Source organism: Squalius cephalus (assembly GCF_949319135.1).
Source record: "Squalius cephalus genome assembly, chromosome: 5".
NCBI classification, from domain to species: Eukaryota; Metazoa; Chordata; class Actinopteri; order Cypriniformes; family Leuciscidae; genus Squalius; species Squalius cephalus.
The window spans coordinates 18,869,676-18,893,493 of NC_137126.1; the positions used below are offsets into that span (position 1 = coordinate 18,869,676).

Here is a 23,818-nt window from a genome sequence, read left to right on the forward strand (position 1 = left end):
GCAAGCACAGTCTTTCTTTTTATTATATAGCCTAATTAGCATCAAACAAATTATATAGGTAGTTCTATTCACAGTGATTAAAGATTATTAAACGAAAAGATTGAAAAATGATTGAACAACCACCAAATAGGTGGCGATATTCACTAAGTATGTAAATCAGCATTTAACAAAAGAAGAAGAAAGAAGTAGCTACTATGGCACACTTTTTCTTAGCGTCCGTCCGTTTCCATGGTGACTCGTTGATTTGTCGCTCTGTTGAGACTTGAGAGTGTCTGGTGTGTTAACCGTTAACATACTCTGGGTTGGATGAACCTACTCCCGGACACGTTTTTGGAACCATCATACCTCGAGTAAGCAAGGTTTGGTTTAATCAGCCGAAAGTTCAGGGTATGTTTGACAGTAAGTAACCTTGCTTTCTGGAATACACCCCTGATTTGTGCAAGTACCAATGAGGTTTGTTTGGCTGGTCAAGCAAACTTGGTTAATCTTCTGTGTGTACCATATTTGAAGAGATATTTGATTATATTTATATAAAATACACTGAAACACTTATATAAACACTTATATAAAATACACTGAATTTCTCACAGGATAAAAATCATCAGAATACTCAGCAGTGGAAACACAAAGATATATGAGGACCAGAGCAGTTTCACTGATGCTAAACTCTGAAGTTCCACACAGACAACAACACATGAAATGGTCAGTTGAGTAAAGCCCCAGTTTAGACACACATACAGCCATTTCCTCCACAGGGAAGTAAGCTTTGGATGTAAGAAGTGATGTAGCTTGTAGTCCCCCTGCACGGTGAAGGCCCAGATGAGAAAGCCCAGAATCTGCCCTGGATGAAGGCCATGCCACCACGCTGAGAACCCAAAGGTCATGAACAGTGGAGATCTGTTGGACCTTTTGAAGACCATTCTTCGAAGCCACTCCGCCGTGGTTCTGTTCCACTGGCGTGCAAAAACTGATGGACGACTCGACGCTTCAGTCACCCATGGACTTCCATCAGAAAGCCCATCCCGTGATGTTTTTCCACTGTGACAATAACCATGGAGACCTATTCCTGCAGCACTGTTAACACACTCACTGATCGTCCAGTGCGCATAATAGTTCATCTTAAGTAGCAGCGACAGGATCCAGATCCATAATATATCTTGAAAAACACAAGTGCTGTTTACTCTTAATGTGACTGATTTTAAGAGTTCCTTGAGAGGATATTTAATCCACACCAAAACTACAACTTGCAATATCTTTGAAGTAAGATTCCCTAAATATGAAGCAAGGGGTGGCGTTACACTAATTTGCCTAACAGACTCCACAAACGTTTTGAAACTGTAAAGTGGTCCTCCAAGAAGAGCAGGGAAATAAAGTGAGTAGCTTAGAAATGGAATAAGGTCGGGTTGATCCTGACTGCTGTTTTGAAAGGGACTAGAGAGTTTTCCTTCCTGCAGATCAAGCGATAGAGAAGAAACCCTCTGGGTCATCAACATGAGAGCGGATATGGCCAGTAAAAGTCTGTTAGGAATAAAACAAAAGCTCAAAATTGGATAAAATTGGATGTTTTCATACAGTGTACTTTTGGAGAAATACAGTACCTAGAGTCTGGTGTTTCTTGAAGCCAGTATAACTGGTACTGGATGTACAAATGCCAGCAGGTTTGCCAGCACATCTGCAGTCCCATCGTCCACTGATGAATATGCATTGGATGTAAACATTGGATCAGCAGCAGGAGAAGGACGGCACTGAAGAACAGCAATAAGCTGTATGGACCCATTGTTACAATGGCCAGGATGAATCCTCCCAATGTCAGATAGATGTACCTTGCAGTAGGAGATGAATTTCAGCTATTTCATTTCACAATTGACTTCAACATTCGGAGAAAGGACAATGCATTTATTAAAAATCATGAGTAACAGCATGGATCATGTTATGGTACCTGCTAATCATTGAGAGATGTCCTTGTCTGGTTAAACAACAAAACAGAAATGCAAATGGTATGTTCACAAACTGGTAAACCAGCTGTCTGTTTCCACCACAAAATATCCAAACGAGATCCATCACCAGGCCAGATAGTTGTGGGAACTGCTCGAGTGGTGTGCGTGAGTAAAAGAGAAGATGAATATGTACAGTATGGCTGACTTGCCTTTTATTTGATTTTCAGAGCAAAATGTCTTTCTGCATTTCAGACGTGCATAGATAGACAGACATTCAGTCCGTCACAGTGTGTACTTATTTCCTAAATGGAATCTGAGAGCGTGCCAACCAAGTTATGAGTAAACAATTATCTCAAACAGAACAAGAAAACGCTTTTTACACACACAAGTTCAACACATGATAGATAGATAGATAGATAGATAGATAGATAGATAGATAGATAGATAGATAGATAGATAGATAGATAGATAGATAGATAGATAGATAGATAGATAGATAGATAGATAGATCGATAGATAGCCTAATATCAGATATAGATAGATAGATAGATAGATAGATAGATAGATAGATAGATAGATAGATCAGACATAAATAGATAGATAGATAGATAGATAGATAGATAGATAGATCCTATCAGACACAGATAGATAGATAGATAGATAGATAGATAGATAGATAGATAGATAGATAGATAGATCCTATCAGACACAGATAGATAGATAGATAGATAGATAGATAGATAGATAGATAGATAGATAGATAGATAGATAGATAGATAGATAGATAGATAGATAGACGGACGGATGACAGATGGATGGATGGATAGCCTAATATCAGATAGAGCCTATCAGACATAGATAGATAGATAGATAGATAGATAGATAGATAGATAGATAGATAGATAGATAGATAGATAGATAGATAGATAGATAGATAGATAGATAGATAGATAGATAGATAGATAGATAGATAGATAGATAGATAGGTGGATTCTCTTTTTAAATAATACAGCATCCCAGGTGTGGAGAATGAGGAACACTTTCCAGCTTCTGCTCCATTCTGATTGCTCCACAATTTTCTTTGCGTTTTATTGTGCGTTCAGAAACGCAACTACAAAAGCATGTAAAAACATAGAAAGGATATCGAGCAGATACCAGCTGTATGAGTAATTAAGCTTTAGGCGCTTCGTATAAACTCCCCACGGCACATTCGAAAGTTACGGCGGAACCTGAGCGAGCGGGGCTTGTCTCTGCGTCAGAGACAGTTCACTTATCGATTGGCTGCTCCTTGTGCAACGAGGAGGCGCATAAATAGACACTTTTAAGGAATTTCACAGACATTTAGTGGGGTACACGGCGTGGAGGCTGGCTGAAAGATTATCGCGAACAATTTTCGTCAATCTCAAGCGAAGAACATGCAGAGCTGCGCTAAATCCTGGCGGGTTGTCATCAGCCGGTCGATGAACGCTCGCGTGCCGTATAGGAATATCAGCAGCAAAGGGGATGTTTTTAAGAAACTTCGCGGTTTAACCGTAAATGTGTCTGCAAATGTGCGCTGTATGGGCACCTCACAAGTTCTGTGGTCCAGAAAGATTGAAAGAATTCTGCCGAGACACGATGATTTCTCTGAAAGACACATTGGACCGGGTGACAAAGAGAAACGAGAGATGCTCAATACTCTTGGACTTGAGGTAAAACTTATTCATTCGAATTAAACAGCATATTTTAAACCAATATACTTAAATGCTAGCCAATTTAAACGTTTTATGTCAGCATTTTACCCGCATCTTCAACTTTCTAATGTGCAACAATTTTCGCGGTTTGTGTTGATAATACAATTAATGAACAAAATAATAGTTTACATTTTGATTTTGATTTCAGTCAATCGCTCAGCTAATAGAAAACACAATTCCCGCATCCATCCGCCTGGGAAGAAGTTTGAAAATGGACGATCCTGTGTGTAAGTTGCTCTTACTCCTCTCAGCAGCGGCAGACAGAGGAAACACGTGTCGTTTGTTGTTGTGAATTCATCATATATTTGCATTGACTGTCTGTGAGGCAAACCGCGAGGTTGCATTTCATTTAAGCGGTATTGTAAAACTATTTTTGGCGGCAGATTTTGGGGCAGCGGAATTATTAATTGCATTAAGCCTTTTTATCAAACATATTTTTATTTCGAAATATTTCGAATTAGGGGTTTCTAACAGACCAGACTCTAACAAAGGAGTCTATCTGAGCGAGGAATGTAGGTTACACGCTCTTTGTGTGCCAATAGACCTTACTGGAGGGTTTTTCACCGTTAAGTCTTCCTTTGAACATATTAGGAGTTGTTTTTGCGGAGCCCGGCGAGCAGCACCAATCTCCTGACGCCCTCCGCCGATGCCAATAGGATGACAATTAGAGTGTAAAGTTCAGCGTCACACGGCCAGTTTGATCTGGTTAGCAGTAGCATTACATCACGCGTGCACCGCTCAACATATAACTTTGCGTAATAATTGACAATTTAATGGGGATAACGACGTATAACAGGAAGAACTTTGAATTGCATTGGCAATCATAACGTCTGACAATTATTTTACAAATACATTTACTATTAAAAGCGACGATTTACCCACAAACAACAGAGTACACCGGTGTGTGAATAACACGGTTTAATTTTAATTTCTGCGGACAATACGACTATTAAAACTTAAAACCAGATAAATTTTTTTATATTAACACACTATGCAGATGTAAAATGTCTAATTTTATGAGCAATATTCTTATGCCAACATAACACCACTCACTAGACTACCCAAATCATTGTTATGAATGACAAAAAAAGGTTTTAAAAGATATATATGGTCTAATTTATTATAGTCACTACGAGCTTTGACATATGGCAGGAGTCAGTTTTCTCCTCTGCTTGTGTGTGTGTCTTTAATGAAGCAAGCCATGCTGAAGCTGATGGGGGGGCTATACTGGATTCTGCTGGTTCAGCTGCACAGAGCTTGATCTGCAAATCACTGCTCAACAAGAATGGACTACTTTGGCACTCTAAACTTTCCCATTTGTAGTTTTTATTAAAAAGTTTAATTTATCTTTTACATTTTTTACACTGACAAACTCTATCTAAAACACCAAACAGCTGCATCCACACCTTTTCAGTGTAAAACAAAATGAACATCCCGCAGACATGTTAGTGTGAGGGGGGTGTCCGTAATGTGTATTTCTCTCTAGCTGTTTTTACTACTGCATTATCTTTGCCCCGCTCAGTTGCTGTGTTGCTAAGCTGCAACACAATGCCTCGGGAATTTGTGTGTCTCGGTATGAACCGGCTCCAGTGCCCTCGAACTACAGCCATTAAACTAGTTCCCAAGCCATCAGAAATGTCCCATATTTGCCCTTTATCTACCTTTAACTACTAAATTATAAATTGCAAAACTCTTAATCAGTGAGATTACGTGCTCTTGTATTATTCATCAGGACAATGTAGGTTATATCATGTTGCAATTGATGTGATATTTTTGTAGGGGTGTGCTTAAATACCAGGTGTATTTGCCACGATGTGTGAAGGCAGTTGTTAAGTACTCATTATATGAGTCATGTGAGAAGCTTCTTAAAAACATTGTGGGCACAGTCACTTGTAAAATGAGGCTGATTTCAATTTGATGCAAGAGAAACCATAAGAGTGTTTCTTTTTTACTGTCAAATCAAAGTATGCGAGCACTGTTTAATTAACCTAGGGAGTTTGTTTTAATTAGTAACCTCTGATATCCAAATCGTTCTTATCTCTGTACTTTAATTACCACAGGTGAGAATGAAATTCTTGACTCACTCCAAAAGATTGCATCGAGGAACAAGTTGTGGAGGTCCTATATTGGAATGGGCTATTATAACTGCTCCGTCCCACAGGTCATACAAAGAAACCTGCTTGAGAATTCAGGATGGTATGTATTGTCTTGCCTTTTTTTTTTTTTTTTTTTTTTAAGCATTTATTTCACCTTTTGGTGGAGCACAGTCAAAAAAAATTTTTTTTTTACACACATTAACCCTTTGTTTCTGTAATGAGACTTAAAATTTACAGCCACGAGCTAGAACACCATGTTCATTAGTTTCTCATGGTCAGTTCTAGTCAAAAAGCAAATTGCATTTTGATGATTCTTATTACATAAAGGAGTAGCGTGCCCAGCATCAGATGTGTCTTGTGACTCAAGCTGAAGGTGTTTGGTTAGAGCTTTAGTGAGTTTTTTTTTTGTGTGTTCTCTATAGGGTCACTCAGTACACACCGTACCAGCCTGAGGTCTCTCAGGGGCGTCTGGAGAGTTTGCTCAATTATCAGACAATGGTCTGTGACATCACCGGAATGGCAGTAGCCAATGCATCGTTGCTGGATGAAGGCACTGCTGCTGCAGAGGCCATGCAGCTCTGCAACAGGTTAGTCCACCAACTGCTGGAAACATCTGTAAAGAACATGATGCCATTTTATCAAGGAGGAGTTTACTCTACAATCTCAAATCCAGAAAAGTTGGGACATTTTGTAAAATGCAATAAAATATTAGTCTGTGGTCTGTTCATTCTCTTTAACCTTTATTTAACTGACAAAAGTACAAAGAAAATATTTTCAAAGTTTTCACTGACCAACTTAAGTGTATTTTATAAATATAAACACATTTTAATTTTGATGGCTGCAACACCTTCCAAAAAAGTTGGGATAGAGGCAAAATTTAAAAAAAAGAATATCCAAGTTAAACTCTTTTGAAACATTCCACAATAAGTAGGTGATTTGTTAATAGGTGATCGTGGTATCGTGATTTGGTGTAAAAGGAGCATCTCAGTCTTTGCTAGCAAAGATGGGTCATGACTCACCACTTTGCTAAATATCATGAGAGCACTGTCAATTCAAAAATCACAGTTCAAAATGTAAGATTGCGAAGAATTTAGGTCTTTCATCTTCTACCATACATAATATTGTGAAAAGATTCAGGGTATCCGCAGAAATCTCAGAACATTGCATTGCATGAGAAACTGTCGTGCTACTCTGTTAAGTACAGCCACATGGGCTCGGGAGTACTTTGGAAAACCATTGTCACTTAACAATCAGATTCAAGTGGCATTCCTTGATGCAGAAGCAGTGTTACGCAAGGAGAAAGCTATACATCAATTCTATGCAGAGATGCTGGAGAGTTATCTAGCCCAAGCTCATCTCAGGTGGTCCAAAAGACAGTGGAAATGTTTGCTGTGGTCAGACCAATCCACTTTCAGCTTGTTTTTGTGGAAAAAAAGATATCAAGTTACTAAGACAAAAGGGACCATACAGTCTTTCATCAGCGACAGGTACAAAAGCAAACATCTGTCATGGTTTGGGGGTGCAAGAGCATGGGTGACTTGCATCTGTCTGAAGGTACTATTCATGTGGAGGCATATTGGGATTGTACAGAGACAAATACTGCCATCAAGATGACATCTTTCCTGGGAAGCAAAACAATGCCAGGCCTCATTCTGCACATGCTAAAATGGTTTCTAGACACTCTGCACCATAGAAGGGATGTGCCATCATGAAAAGGAGACTCCGACAACTACGACCACAGACTGTTGAGCAGATGTCTTGTATCAGGCGAGATTGGGCTAAAACTTCAACAATTAGTATCCTCAATTCCCAAATATTTAAAACATGTAATTAAAAGGAAAGGTGATGTGACAGTGGTAAACATGCCTCTGTCCCAACTTTTTTGGAGTGTGTTGCTGCAGCCATCGAAATGCGTTTATATTTACAACACACTTACCTTGGTCAGTGAAAACCTTTCAAAAACTTTTATGTACTTTTGTCAGTTAAGTAAAGGTTAAAGAGAATTAACAAATCACAGATTCTTCATTTGCATTTTACAAAATGTCCCGGCTTTTCAGCCAACACCTGAAACGGTACATTCAGGTATTCGACATGCAGGGTGGCGTACTCCCAGCCCTGGGGATGATGATTAACACTCAACTTGTCATTTTCAAAGGCAAAACAAAAGAAGAACGTTCTACATTGACCCACGCTGCCATCCACAGACTATTGCAGTTGTGCAAACCAGAGCCAAGTAAGGAAGTTCACCAATTTATAGAATAAAGCATTCTATCTCTCTATCTATCTTATCCCGATGAAATGTTTGTATCCCATAGTTACATTGGCGTGAAGACCGTACTCAAGCTTCCTCATGAGATGGACTTCAGTGGGAAGGATGTTAGCGGTGTGCTCTTCCAGTATCCAGACACTGAGGGCAGGGTGGAAGATTTCACTGCACTTGTTGATCAGGCTCACAAGGGTGGTGTATGTACCTGTCATTTTAAAACTCACATTTTCTGATACCAATCTTTGTATATATATTAGGTTTTGCATGAAACATTGACCTAATTTAACCTTAAGACTCATTTACTCACCATACCAAACTTGTATGACTACTTTCCCCTGTGTACAACAAAAGGGAAAAAAACTGAAGAACACTTTTTCCGTACTATTAAATAATGTCAGTTACTGATGTCAGACCTGTCTTCATGGCATGTTTGAATATGTTGAAGTCAGAGTTAAATGTTTCTTCAAAATATCTCCTTCTGTGTTCCACGTAGAAAAAGTCATTTTTATTTGGAGCGACATGAGGGTGAACTATCCTGTTCCCACTACAGAGTCTTTTTTTATTTTATTTTTTTTATACAGATGCATTATAGCATATGATTCATACATGATCAATGCATGATTCCATTGATTTTTTTTTTTTTTTTTTTCAAAGGCACTGGCTTGCTGTGCTACAGACTTGTTGGCGCTCTGCGTGCTGCGTCCTCCGGGTGAGTTCGGAGTTGACATCGCCTTGGGCAACTCTCAGCGCTTTGGAGTTCCTCTCTGCTATGGTGGGCCTCACGCTGCATTCTTTGCAGTCAAAGATAGTCTGGTCAGGATGATGCCTGGAAGGATGGTTGGAGTGACCAGGTGAGTCTGTCCTTTTTTTATAGTCTCAAGGCCTCAATGTAGTTTGCCTCATCAGTGTTGGTATAAATTGTCAAATGTTTCCGGTTACAGAGATGCAGCTGGTAAAGAGGTTTATCGTCTGGCTCTCCAGACCAGAGAGCAGCACATCCGCAGAGACAAAGCCACTAGCAACATCTGCACTGCCCAGGTAGAGCTTAAATAATCAGAAAATACTATGTGTGTGTGTGTACTTGTACGACTATCTTTGTGAGGATCGATTGAGTTTTAGACCATCGAAAGTGAGGACATTTTGGCTGGTCCTTACTTTCTGAGACACCTTTAAAGGCCTGTTTGATGGTCTACACTTGGTTTTAGGAATAATCAGTGTTGAGGAAAGTTACTTTTTAAAAGTAATGCATGACAATATTGCAAAAAGTAACTAACTGCATTACTTGGTTACATTTTATGGAAAGTAATGTTACGTTACTTTTGCTTTGCTTTTCCTCATCTAAGCTGGGCTTGTTTATTTGTTTTTAATAACAAAAAAGTTATATTTTTGGCAAATGTAAAGGCCCTTTCACACCAGAAGTGAAATGAATATGCCTCAGGCTGAAGAAAATGCAAATTCACATGAGACAGTAGAGGGTGCAGCTCAAACAACTTTTCAGCTCTGCTTGCTGAAGAAATTTCAACACTCTTCAGCAATAAAAAATAAATAAATGCAAATGTGATGTTAATCTAAAGTCATTTTTGCTTATTACTATGGTTGAATTGGATAATCGAAGGTCAGCAACTAAGACATTGGTTAATATAGTGAGATTAAATACATAAAGTATTAATGAATTCATGAATTAATTATTGCAGGTTTGCAAAATATTTTTTGCCTTTTATTATTTTTATTCATTTTGAGAAATACTGAATGTTTTTGTGCTAGTTAGATGAGTAAATGCATGCTCACGTTTAGTCTGGAACTTATGTTTACACTCAACGCCTCTGCTTTTCTCTCGACATTGAGGACAGAAAGGTGTCAATACATGAGAAAACAAAGTAACTTAGGTTACTTATTTGAAAAAGTTACTCAGATATTTTGTTGTAAATTTAAAAGTAATGGGTTACTTTACTAGTTACTTGGGAAAAAAAAGTAATCTGATTACGTAACTCACGATACTTATACTTAGGTTTAGGGTAAGGGTTGGAGTTAGGCAACTAGTTGTGATGGGTAGGGTTAGGGTAAGGAGCTAGAGGTAGTAATGTGTCAATGAATGTTCTCACAAAGATGGCTGTATAAGAATGTGTGTATATTATCTGTGAAGTTGTATTTCTGTACTCCATTTTAATGTCTTTACTCAGGCTCTTCTTGCAAACATGGCTGCCATGTATGCGTTATATCATGGTTCTCAAGGATTGAGACACATTGCTGAGAGAACCCACAATGCAACGTTGATTCTCGCTGAGGGCAAGTTGTTTGACTCCTGTTTACTCTTTTTACAAGAATTGTATAGTGATTTTTGTGATACTGATTGTTTCTTGTTGTGATAATAGGACTGAAAAGAGCTGGGCACAAACTCCAACACGAGAACTTCTTTGACACGCTGAAGATCAACTGTGGCGTGGCCGGCAAGGACATCCTAGAAAAAGCTACGCAGCGGGAAATCAACCTGCGGTTGTACAGTGATGGACTGGTGAGACCTGTGAAAATTTTAAAACACAAATTGACAAATATCTTTTTTTTTATTTATTTTTTATTATTCATTTGTTTAATGTTTTTCATTTCTTGATGTGGTTTTAGCTTGGAGTGTCTCTGGATGAAACCGTCTCTGAGAGAGACTTGGATGATCTGCTCTGGATCTTCGGGTGTGAATCTTCAGCTGTAAGTTCTTGCCTAATTCAGAAAGATTTTAAATATTGCTAAAAATCTGTTTGTCTTCTTCGTTCCCTCATGATTTATAGTCTTTTTGACCTTTATCAGGAACTTATTGCTGAGAAAATGAGTGAGCGCACAAAAGGATTGCTGGCAAGCCCTTTCAAGAGAACCAGCAAGTTTCTCACCCATCCAGTATTTAACAGGTCTGTTTCAATGCTAGCTATTGTTTTTAACAAATCTGTTTGTGAATGAAACTTTCTACAATTGTGTGGATGTGCTTTTTTCTGTGTAATAAATACTTGTATTGCTTTCAATTTCAGCTATCACTCAGAAACCAATATTGTACGTTACATGAAGCGCCTGGAAAATAAGGATATTTCTCTCGTACATAGTATGATTCCATTGGTAAGTCAAAAACCTAAGCATCACAGAGGTTTACTAAGCATTACTTTGGGATTCATCCCATGTGATGATCTTACATAAAAACGTCACAGTAACACAAACTCCTCTTTTGAATTCAGGGCTCATGCACAATGAAGCTGAACAGTTCCTCAGAGCTCATGGTGAGTCAGGATTGCTCTGCTCTTCTAGAATAGCCCTCCTTTTCACTCGTTCTTTTCTCTGACATCGCCTCACTTCAACCAATCAGAGCAAAGTTGATCGTAGAGACCATTTGTGCCAATGGCTCTACAATCTACTTAGGCTTACAATGCTTTTGAGAAACGCAGCCCTGATCTTTTCATTGTTTGACTGTAACCTTTTCCCAACAGCCAATCACCTGGAGAGAATTTGCAAACATCCACCCATTCGTGCCGTTGGACCAGGCTGAAGGTTATCAGCAGCTCTTCAGGCAGCTAGAGAGAGACCTTTGTGAGATTACAGGATATGATAAGATCTCCTTTCAACCAAACAGGTAAGTGTCTTGCCTGAAATTGCTGCTTCAATATCAAGCAGATGATTCATTCTGATTGCAAACAGTGGTCTTGTAGTTAGCAAATCAAGTGTCAACATGACTCTGTTTCATTCAGGTTTCTTGTGCTGATAAGTTTGGGGGTGTGCACGCATCTCTGCATTTTGCTTGGTTGACACTTTAACAGGATCATTAGTATACTGTACTCTTGGGCAAGAGCCATTTGAAGCAATCTTTGAACTCTGTTGTGCTGAGGCAGAATGGTTACATGATGCTATTGATTTCTTTGTCCCGTAGCGGCGCGCAGGGGGAATACGCGGGCTTGGCTGCGATCAAAGCCTATCTGAATTCCAAAGGAGAATCTCATAGAACAGTGAGTATCATCCTGCAGTGAAAAGCCCCTCTCATTAACCTTAAGCCTCATGTTTGATCTCAGGGCCTTTTTAAAAACATTCTTGACATTTGAAGGATCAGGTTGATCAAGACTTCATGACTTTTTACTAATCTTATGAGAACTGATAATAAGCAGAATTTCAATCTGATAATATGCTTTAAACGTCCTCCATAAAAAAGTTAAAAGTAGGTCAAATTAATTTAACACGCATGCAATGGGTTTTCATGTTTTTTGAGGACTTTCCATAGACATAATGATTTGTATATGGTACAAACTGTATATTCTATCTCCCAACCCTAAACTCAACCCTCACACAAAACTTTCTGCATTTTTACATTTTCAAAAAACATAATTTAGTATTGAAACGCTAAGAGCTGTTTTCCTAATGGGTACCCCAAATATATCCCCATAAGTCAAAGATTTCTGGTATTACTGTCCTTGTGCGGACATTTCCTCCCTAAAACGTAGGGAAAGCCTGAACTCCCCACACACACACATTCATGTTTATTTGGGTACCTAAATTGGGACATTGCATAATTATAAATACCTAGCCTTAACAGAAAACTTCCTGCATGTGTACAATTTGTACAAAATTTTTACAAATAAATATGTCCACAAAAGGAGGTTTTGTGTTTGTGTATATGCACGCAGTGAAATAGATTTTTTGTCAGCAACTGTAGATCTCATGCTGCACTACCTGCAAAAAGTTGGTGAAAGGAAAGCAAACGATTCATGAGTGATACAAAAAATTCTCAAAGTCTTTTAACAGTGATTTTACTGTTAAATTCTTCAAGAGTTGTTTTGAACCTGAGGGGAAAATTGCTGAAAAAGTGGTAAATTGTTTTGACGAGTTGGGACTGGAAAGAAGATCAGCGATAAGAACGTTTAGTCAAGTCATTGTAGTGTTTTGTAACCTGGCCTTTGTTTTTTATCATCTCCCTAATAAGCAGATCTTAGATAGCGGATGCAGCTCTTAAACCAGCCAAGGTTCAAACTGCCATGTTTGAGTAAATAGCCATAGAAAACAACCACCCCATTACAGGATTCAACTTCAGTGCAAGATTCCATATTTGGTGATTTTCAAGACTTGCAGTCCTTGGACGATGAGTTTGTTTATGGTGACCTGCTGCAAATTGCACAACCTTAAGTGTTTAGGCCACTGTGTCCTTAGTTCAGAAAGTCTGCCATACAGTCTATGACATTTTGACATTTAATGATTAAGTGGAAGACACTTGATTAAAATTTAATACACCCACCCTAGAATTCTGTTATTTTACTCACCCTCGTGTTAATCCAAATGTCTGTGGAACATGAAAAGATGCATAAAAAAAGTAGACCTTGACTACTTGGCTCCATGAAAGTAGTCCCTATGGCTTCATGCAAGTATCAGACCGAAATCTGTTTTGGCAAAAGTAGTTTGCAAAATATATATAAGTTCAAATAAGAGTTATCATATCTTGTCATCTGTCTTAGTGTTGCAAATCTATTTGACAGAAAGTTAATAAATAAGAGCGCAAAAATTGGTTCTGTGTATCTGTGTAACAACCAGCAAGTTTCCTTGTTAGAAAAATAAGATTGTTTGTTTGTTTGTTTTTGTTTTGTCTATTAATCTCCCATATTAAATCTTTTATGGATTTGTTCAGGTCTGTCTGATTCCCAAATCAGCTCATGGAACGAATCCTGCCAGCGCACAGATGGCGGGCATGAAGGTTCAGGTGGTGGAAGTGGATAAAGATGGCAACATCGATGTGTCTCACCTTAAAGCCATGGTATGTACAATGATTTAAAGAGTTTAGTATTGCATCTTCTGTTCGAGGGCTATTTACACCAATACACTGATATGTCTATGATAACATTATCACATCAGTGTTAAAGGTGTAAAAGTGTGTCATTTCTGCCCCACTAGCAGCACCAAACAAAATTGCGAAAATAATGACGAGATTAAAACCAGTTTCCTGAATGCACCTCTTGTCTGCCATTGGTAAAGCAAACAAATAGTCCCAACTCACACATTGTTGCGGTGTCATGATGCTCAGTTGTTTTGAAAGCTCAGTGTTCATACTTTTTGGATGGAATCAGCTTATGAATGGCTTGGTTATGTCTGGGCTAGGGAAAATGACACTCTTCACCTTTTAAGACTCACTTTACCACATTTTTGATAGGTGGACAAACATAAGGCCAACTTGGCCGCCATAATGATCACCTACCCCTCCACTAACGGTGTGTTTGAGGAGAACGTCCGTGAAGTGTGTGAGCTCATTCATCAGAACGGTGGACAGGTGTACCTGGATGGTGCCAACATGAACGCACAGGTAAGAAGAAGATGGAACCGTAAGGCTTTACAGTACTGTAATAATTAGAGCTGCACGATTAATCTGTAAAACATCCCGATCTCGATTCAAACATCCACATGATCTTTCTCCTAAATGACAACAATTCGGCTATGTCTATTAAACCTTTGATGAAATCACACCGGAACATTTAAATCTGGGTTTGGGTCTTTTCAACCACACAGTATCGTTATTTCTGTAACAAATATTCAAATTATCACAGAAGTACTGGGCTAAGTTTATTGTTCACATAAACACTGATGTTTACGGTAGCGATCAAAATAGAGCACATCACCTTTTGAAAGTAACTTGGCGCTTCAAATAACGATCCATTGATTACATCGTTACATCAGTAGGTGGCGACAAGTGACTTTAAAAAAATGTATTTCTCATTGCATCATTCTTTCAAGATATTTGTTCAAAAACTAATTGTTTCATCCAATAATGAAACAAGTGAAGTATTTGACTGAGTCAATGAATCAAACCGATTAAAAAAAAATATTTCAAATTAAGCATTTTTAAATAGACAGCAGCAATTAACATTTTGTCAGAACCTCTAGTAAATTACATGTTATTATGTTTAGTTGTTTACTCAGATTAGTGATCTCTATTTGAAACAAAAAATCATGATTCTCAATAAATCCAGGATCATGCAGCTCTAATAGTAATCATTAACATTAGTTAGGCAATGGTTAACATGAACTAAACATAATCAGTGCTTTTACAGCATTTATTACTCTTGGTTAATCTTAACTTCTAATTTTTTTTACATTAACAGTAAAATGTGCGCCATGATTCTGAATTAATATTAATAATAAATGCTGTAAGCATTTTAGAAGCTTGTGTTACAATAAGAGCGGTTTACAGTGTTTTACATTAAATGTGCATTTTCTTTTTGGAGTTTTCATGTTCTTGTTTCTTTTTGATGCAGGTCGGATTATGTCGACCAGGAGACTACGGCTCAGATGTTTCTCACTTGAATCTCCACAAAACCTTCTGCATTCCTCATGGTGGTGGCGGCCCTGGGATGGGACCAATCGGAGTGTAAGTGTTTTGAAGTGAACAGACCTTCCCTATGACACCTGTACCAGAAATGTTGATCTGTTGACTCCAGTTAACCTAATTGCTTTTGCCTACAGGAAACAGCATCTTGCCCCCTTCCTGCCCAATCATCCAGTGGTTAACATTCAGTTCACGAATGCAGGAAGTTCTCTGGGCACCATCAGCGCCGCTCCCTGGGGCTCCAGCGCTATCCTGCCCATCTCATGGGCTTACATTAAGGTCAACACTCCCTCTGCACTTCCAGTCTTACCTTTTGAATAACAGTGATGTACTGATATTAACATTGACCGATACAGACTAATTATATTATATTTCGGTTACATTTAATAAGGTTTCATTAGTTAACGACTTATAAGTTAACATGAACTAAGAATAAACAATACTTTTACAACATTTATCAGTCTAAATTAATGTTAATTTCAAGATTTACTAATACATTATTAAAATCAAAAGTTGTATTTGTTAACATTATTTAAAGCACTGAACCTATCAAACAATGAACAACCGTATTTTTATTAACTAACATTAACAAAGATTATTAAATACTGTAACAAATGTTTTGCTCATTGTTCATGTTAGTTAATACATTAATGTTAACTAATGAAACCTTATTGTAAAGTGTTGCCTACATTTCTACACTATTTGCCTAAATGTATTGAAAATAAAACGCTGAAGTCATTTTAAATTCTACATGTGTATTTGGGCATCACAACGTTACATGGTCCAACATTTACCTTGATATTTGCTGAAGATTGCATTGTGATTAATTTACTAGTGATTTTAAATATTAACTTTTAAATGCGTTTTAGATGATGGCAAAGGTACTCTAAATATAAAATAAAGGAAATAATATGAATAAATAAATAAAAACTAATATTGGCTGATATGGTACCAATCTATCATGCATCCCTAATTTATTTTTCTAATATTTGATTTATTTTCCATTCAACAGATGATGGGTTCAAAGGGTCTTGGGCACGCTACAGAGGTGGCCATCCTTAATGCCAATTACATGGCTAAAAGACTGGAAAACCACTACAAAATTCTTTTCAGGGGCACTAAAGGTTGGCGTTATTGAATGAAATATTGTATTTTCTGATCTTAAAAAAAAATCAACTGAAGTACCTCACAAACATTTCTGATTATTTGCAGGATTCGTTGCTCATGAATTTATTTTGGATGTGCGGCCTTTTAAAAAGTCTGCAAACATCGAGGCAGTTGATGTAGCAAAAAGACTGCAAGATTATGGTAAATAGAAAAACATTTAAAGCAGGTTATTTCATGGATGACAATTCCCTGATCCTCCACAACCTTCTATGGCAGGTTTTCATGCACCGACCATGTCGTGGCCTGTGGCTGGAACTCTAATGATCGAACCCACGGAGTCTGAGGATAAGGCCGAGCTCGATCGCTTCTGTGACTCGCTGCTGGCCATCCGACAGGAAATCGCAGACATCGAAGAGGGCCGGATGGACTCGAGGATTAATCCTCTCAAGGTGAGCGTTAACTTAACGGAACATTCTTTGTCAGCAGCGTCTGTGGAGCTTTACAGTAATGCATTTGGACGTTTACGGAGCGTTAAACTATTTGTATCCCTCTTGCCAACTCAAATTAGACACATTTATGTACAGAAGAATTAATAGAAGCGCTTTATTAAAAACATGAGCATATTGCCTTGCCCGATATAACTTTCATTTTGTCGTCCAAAGATGGCTCCTCACTCATTGGCCACTATTACCTCGACCACATGGGACAGACCGTATTCCCGAGAGGATGCTGCTTTCCCCATGGTGCGTACCTTAAATCAATGTAAAATACAGATTCCTCGCGCAAAACAAATGCGTTCTTATTAATTCAGTTTTAAAATGTATCTTTAACCCTGTTATTTCAGCCTTTTGTGAGACCTGAGACCAAATTCTGGCCCACGATCTCAAGGATCGATGACATCTACGGAGACCAACATCTCGTTTGCACCTGTCCACCCATGGACGTCTACGAGTCTCCATATGAAGAAAGAGCTTCCTCGTGACCTCATTACTCAATGACACGCTTCTTCATCCAAATGAATCATTCCTATCAAATATGATCATACATTCTTCCCTGTGATTTACAGTCTCTTCGGTACGTTCACGGTGCCTCAGATTTCCTTTTGCATACAATGCACAAATAGTTGGCCTCTGTTACTCTACTAAAACAATCCAAATCTGATTCATATACTGTAATCAACCTATATAGGGGTTCATTTTTGTTGTTGTTTTTTATATTTTTATTTGCTGTATAAAAATATTTGGGTGTTTTTGGTCCGTATGTAGGTATAACTTTCTGGCGCTGTTCTCGATGTTAACATTAATTTTATAGATGTTATGTACGTTTTCTAATTATTTAATAAATAGAGCCAGTTTGTAGCAATTTAATAAATATTTTAAAAGAAACGCTGGTTTACATGTTATGTCTCGTAAATCAATGGTATTATTACAAGTCGCACAACCAACAGACTCTCTAATTCGAAATGGAGTTAAGCTGCGTTTCATACTGATCATCGTTTCTCTTTTTCCATAAATTTCCAGTCACTATTCCTAAGAATAAAAGCAGTCCGAGGTTTCGGTTTGAAGCAAATTTTTTCCAGCAGTCCTCAGGTCTGTTGATGTCCACAGCGTAGATCTATGGAACACACACACACACAAAAAATAATAATTGTCAATGCAAAACTTTTATTTGAGAGATTTCCTCAGCAAATATTGATATGCAGGTAATAAAATAAATTAATCTAGCATGTCATGCAAGTAGTTTTAATCCCAAATGTTTTTTGTTACATTACTGCAGGGAATTGGAGCTGTTGAGAAAAAAAAAATCACATCAAATTTTGAAATGGCTCATTATGGTATGCAATATTTTTAAAATATTATATACATTTATATAAATTAGGGCTTGCACAACTATTCAGTTTACAAGTGAAACAAGGAGCTTTTAAAAACCTTCATTCTGACCATTTTGAGAGAATGCAAGACTAACCATTTTAACTATAGCATGTCTTTTTTTTTAATAGGAGATTTAAATAAGAGTGAGACTGGTCATGACATTTGCATATTGTTGATTTGACTGCTTCTATCGCTCTCTTCATTCGTAAGTTGCTTTGGATAAAAGCGTTTGCTAAATGTAAATCAAATATTAAATGGGATATTATTTTCCTATTATTAAATTAGAAATATCTTATTGTCCTGTATCTTTATCCTGTTAATATGGTAAAAGTTCAATAAACAGATTAAGCAACAAAAAAATATATATTTATTAAAATAATTCCAAGCATATGCAGCTGACAATCATGTGACTGACCACATGAGCAGCACGTTCCTGAGTTCGTAGGGTCACAGAACTCGCTCCTCCACCATGAACAAATTGCCATTCGAACGCACGAATTTTATCGTTGAGGTGCCATGCAAATTTATTTTTACAGACCTCCACATGACCATCCAAATACGGCTAAAGGCTTAATTGTTTTGTAACCCCAGGCAAGCCACTATTATCAATTACAGTTTGACTTGCTCACCTGATGTGCCAGATGAATAGCCACAGCAGACACTGCACAATAGTAGGGCAAAGTCTGGTCCGCATTAACTCCCGCTAGAACCAGCCCTGACAACATCGCCCCTGTAAAGCCACTCAGCCACAGTTTGGTGTTCTCCTGGAACCTCAGAGCTGTAGACTTCACACCCACTTTTAAATCATCATCTTTGTCCTGCTCATGAGGGGGAGATGAATCAGAAAAATGTACACTGCGCTCATTTATGTTAGGCTGTGATAACTAATCGGACACCGTACCTGATGGGCATAGATTGTGTCATAAATCAATGTCCACATGACACCAGACACATAGAGAGGTAAACACACAGACCAGTCACATGATCCCTTCACAGCAGACCAACCCAGAAGAGCACCCCAGTTAAAAGTGAGACCTACAGGTGGACAAATCATGCAGAACGTTCAGTTTAAGTACTTTCACTTTTACATTTTTTTCAGAGTAATATGGAAGGGAGAAAGATTTAGAATTTGAGAAAGATTAAATAAATGGTAACACACCTAAAACAAACTGCGGCCAGTATGTGATTCTCTTCATGAGAGGGTATGTGACCACCAGCGACAAAGAAGCAGCTCCAAGAGCTATGCTAGAGAGAGATGGGAAGTCAGTTTATCAGATATTATCGCCGCCATGAAACCAAAATTGTAGTCATCTTTTCTTCCTATTGTGATGTATATGTGAAAGAAATGGCTTCTCCAACAAAAAAAAATCGGGAATTGATCAGATTGTTGTTGTTTGCTAATAGAGTACAGCAGTTGTGTTCCAGAAGTAAAAAACCCATTCATTTTCTCCATAGGAAAATTGATTTTTAACAACAACTTATAAACAGACCTACAGGCTGAGCTACAAGGTTGTAAATTGATGGTATTTGCTAATTTGCATTGAAGGGGTGGATTCTTGAATCCACTGCCACTTCAATGTATATCCTTTGAGTGGTTGGTAATCAAGTTATTAATTAATATTTATGCTTCTAAATGACATCTTCAAGCTTATGTTAAAGTATTTACTTTACTTTTCATCTTCAATCACTAGAGAATCATGACGAATATTGTCTAAACCTTTTACTGAAAGAATGTATATCTTATCATTATATTTTGGGAAAGTTTCTTCGTCAAAGCTAGAGCTCGACCAACTCAGACCTTGAAGAAGCTGTGTATCTGTGTATCACTGTGTGTGTCTGTACCCTTTTGTTACGGAACCTGACGTTTGTGAGGTGAGCAACTAGCATGCAGTGGAGATGAAATGACCATCTGACAGACAAACTGGAGCCTGGAAACTCAGATTGGTGACCTCAGTGGGTCACTTTGTGTCTAAACCGGGATTTTCACTGACATCCTGATAATAAATGGAGATAGGCTTCTGAAGAACAGCCATATGTGGAAATGTTCTATGTTTATCTGTGTCTTAACCAATCAGAATCATTCAACCTGACGCGATAATGTAGTTTAATGACCTGTGTAGAGTATAACTGTTGCTGTTTTGAGAATGTACAGCAGAGCGGCCTTTGAACTCCTTGCTAATAGTATAATATCAACTTGAAAGTAAAAATTCTGCCTCAGTCCCAATTGTTGGTAAAATACATGAAAATATTGTTTAAAAAGAAAAACTGTAAAATATGAAGTACCTGTAGTAATTGAGGCAGAGCAGGACCCCCAGTGCTAAACTCAGCTGGCCTCCGAGGAAAACCAGAGCCCGAAACGGTGTGATCTCCCCTGATGCAATGGGCCGAGTGGCTGTCCTTGACACCTACCAGAAACATGACAGATCGCAACATCAGACTCCAACAGCTGCCAAGATCAAATCCACATTTGATATTATTAAAAATGCCTCAGTATTTTTTGTCCATGCAATGAACGTCAATTATCATCAAAACCGTTAAGGTAACCAACATTTTTTGAAACATCTTATTTTTCTATGTACCACAAAAAAATGTCATAAAGGTTTGGAAGGGTAAGTGATAAGAGAATATTCTTTTTTGATGAACTAAGTCTGACACTGACATTGTTTATGGCACGTTTATCTCACACAGATTAGGAGATTGGTTAGGTTAGAGTGTTGAAAAGCAGATAACAATGCTGAAATTTATGGAAGCTTGTTTCCGCCACTGAATAAAAAAGAAAAAAGTAATTTGCGACTTTTTATCTCGCAATTCTGACTTTTTTACTCAGAATTATGAGCTATAAAATCGTAATCGCGAGTTTTAAAGTCAGAATTGCGAGATGTAAACTTGCAATTGTGAGAAATAAAGTCAGAATTGTGAGATCTGTGCCTGGTTTCACAGACAATAATAATAACCGTCAATAATAACAAATAAGAATAAACGTCAGAATTGCGAAATGTAAAATAGTTAGAATAGTGAGATAAAATGACACAATTACATTTTGTTTTTTATTCTGTGGCGGAAGCAAGCTTCTATAGAAATGTACACCACATCTAATGTTCTCAGATAATAAGCAAAAACAATAGATGACTTTTTGGGACGACTAAGGGAAGAACATTATGGTGGGGGGGGGGATCTTAAAGTCACCATAAAATCTAATTTTTTGTGGAATATTGCAGTAATTATTATTAATAGTTTATCTGTGATCATTAACATCTCTTCTCTGATGACACATTTACTGGTGCGAGGGCAAGACAACCTGTCACTCACATGAGATCACAGCAAAAAAGCAAACCACAATGATCCAAAGATCCAATTAATTCCCAGTGGACAAAATCAAGTCCAGCCAGCCCTACATTTTTTCTTGTTCGAGAAGCTGTTTCACTCAGATATATGTCAAAATAGGGAAGAAAAGTATATTGCAACTTCCATTTCATGTCGACTTTAAATTCATGTGCTCATACCTTTCTGTCAAAGTCTTTATCCCACATGTCATTGATAGTGCATCCAGCTCCTCTCATAAGCAAAGCTCCGACACCAAACAGCACAAGCATGCGCAGATCAGGAAGACATCCCGGGTCTGCCGCTAGCCCAATACTCCACGTACAAGGCAGATACAGCAGCCACGTTCCTACAAGAACACTTCATTAATATTATAATGAAACACAGAAGAGCTTGTTTGAGCTTCCTGGATAATGTGTCGTTTGACATGAGCTCACCTATGGGTTTGTCCAGTCTCATTAATCTGAGGTACGGCTGAACAGACGCTGGAGCTGCATTGACAATCCCAGCAGGCGTGAGGCTGAAAAACCTTCTGCCGTAGTTGTGACCTGCCAGTGAAGGAGACCATATTCTCTGTTTGTGATCATCACTTTTGTTAAAGCAGGATCCAGGCTGACAGAAGTCTGTGATGATGTTTTCATGCTGTCTTCTGAGGCTTGATAAACGGGCAGAACAGATCTGTGGTAGATTCCTCTTCACTGCATGTGGCTTAAGCAGTGTCAGTAGTCTGGTGCACATCATTTTGTCTGTTGAGCTGTCATGACCGACATTTAGTAAGAGATGTCACGACTGCAAAGTAGTGAGGTGCTTCATTCATTGTCTACTTGCATTCATGTGTAAATGAGGGACCTCTTCGGGAACAATAAACCTGGCAATACAAACAGCAGAGAACACAATACACCGTATTCAAAACAGATTACTGACATGAAAATGCCACGTTGAGTGAAAATAAGGCTTTTTCTTGTAAAAATGTGTGCCAGTATTCTGTAAGTGTAATCAAAATGAATATAATTTTAAAGATTTGAAATGCTGCGCTCCTTCTGTTACACTCTTATTCCCACTGAAATGCCCCGATTGATCAAACAAAGGTGTTACAAACAGCAGCAAGCATAATATGTCATGTCCCGGGGGAAAAATGATAGATCAGTAATGTCAATGATGTTTGCCTGCTAAAGCTTTTTAAATCATTAATTTCTATCGGATATATTTAACTTACAGCGCTATGTGACAGCTGAACAATTTTTGAAGTCCTTTATGGTGTGTGCGCCAATGTCGTGTTCCCCCTGAAACGATTGTTTTATGTATAGTTCCGCCTGCTTGGCGGTTCAATTTTTCATTCTAGTGTACTTATTGTCTTTCATGTTATTATTCAGTATTTGCGAGCATCAATTTAAGATGACATTTAAAGAAATATCACAGTCAATATGCTATAAAACATTTGAAAGTATCATAAAATATGATTTAATAAAAGTTAGACTACTTCAACCAGACCAATCCGTTTCATTCTAATTAAATTGTCATGTACAAGCATGACGCTGGTCATAATTATTGTGTCTTTGCTATGCAAGCTCTATATCAATCAAGCTATATAAATACATTAATTTGTTACTATAGCAAACCAGGCAAACCAATAAAAATGACCCATATATTTATGTAGAGACAAAAATGGTTGTGTGGTGGACTCCTTGTTATTTAACATTGTCATATTCATCTAAATCATGGTGAAAGGTTTAGAAAATAAAATGACAGTGCTTTCTCAACAAACAAACAAAATATCACTCAACTCTAGTTTATGTATGCTCATTCTCTCTATCCAGAAGCAGAAGACCCCTAATTAATACTATTTCAAATAATATATTTTGAAAAGCATATCATATTGAAAGTTTTGAAATCATTTGCTTCAGCGGCCAATCTGTTGTGAACATTATCACTCCCTCTCGTGGTATTTGGAAACCATTACAACAGTAGTGATGTTGAAGATTAAATTGAACAAGTAAATTAAAACATTTTTGAGATGAATGATTAATTTATTGATTTGTATTATTTTCATTGATAATGCATGTCCTTTGATCATCTGTTCTGACAGATCTGACAGATGAGGAACACATCGTGGACTGTGATGCTTATGCCTACAGTGATGCTTGTTATACCTTCATA

General features: G+C 37.8%; 3 protein-coding genes across 3 annotated transcripts; 1 reads left to right on the forward strand and 2 right to left on the reverse strand.

The window, feature by feature from the left end:
- On the reverse strand, positions 1-3,973 carry mboat4 (membrane bound O-acyltransferase domain containing 4). The gene is made up of 4 exons (XM_079870412.1): positions 3,800-3,973; positions 1,940-2,085; positions 1,599-1,823; positions 1-1,518 (listed from the first exon to the last, which is right to left on the reverse strand). Exons 2-4 carry the CDS (start codon positions 2,059-2,061, stop codon positions 585-587), a joined length of 1,281 nt encoding a protein of 426 aa, XP_079726538.1. The 5' UTR covers positions 2,062-2,085; positions 3,800-3,973; the 3' UTR covers positions 1-584.
- gldc (glycine dehydrogenase (decarboxylating)) lies at positions 3,157-18,690 on the forward strand. Its single transcript, XM_079870411.1, has 25 exons — positions 3,157-3,628; positions 3,819-3,897; positions 5,731-5,866; positions 6,189-6,353; positions 7,922-7,999; positions 8,082-8,229; positions 8,687-8,883; positions 8,974-9,070; positions 10,213-10,318; positions 10,405-10,544; positions 10,652-10,732; positions 10,832-10,929; positions 11,047-11,131; positions 11,248-11,289; positions 11,497-11,639; positions 11,934-12,009; positions 13,674-13,799; positions 14,193-14,342; positions 15,292-15,404; positions 15,500-15,641; positions 16,375-16,486; positions 16,575-16,670; positions 16,746-16,918; positions 17,132-17,212; positions 17,314-18,690. The coding sequence occupies exons 1-25, from the start codon at positions 3,353-3,355 to the stop codon at positions 17,449-17,451; spliced, it is 3,078 nt and encodes a 1,025-aa protein (XP_079726537.1). The 5' UTR covers positions 3,157-3,352; the 3' UTR covers positions 17,452-18,690.
- On the reverse strand, positions 17,327-22,949 carry coq2 (coenzyme Q2 4-hydroxybenzoate polyprenyltransferase). Its single transcript, XM_079870413.1, has 8 exons — positions 22,878-22,949; positions 22,099-22,529; positions 21,844-22,010; positions 20,624-20,745; positions 19,500-19,585; positions 19,242-19,375; positions 18,970-19,158; positions 17,327-18,083 (listed from the first exon to the last, which is right to left on the reverse strand). Exons 2-8 carry the CDS (start codon positions 22,400-22,402, stop codon positions 17,922-17,924), a joined length of 1,164 nt encoding a protein of 387 aa, XP_079726539.1. The 5' UTR covers positions 22,403-22,529; positions 22,878-22,949; the 3' UTR covers positions 17,327-17,921.
- Positions 22,950-23,818: the final 869 nt, after the last annotated feature.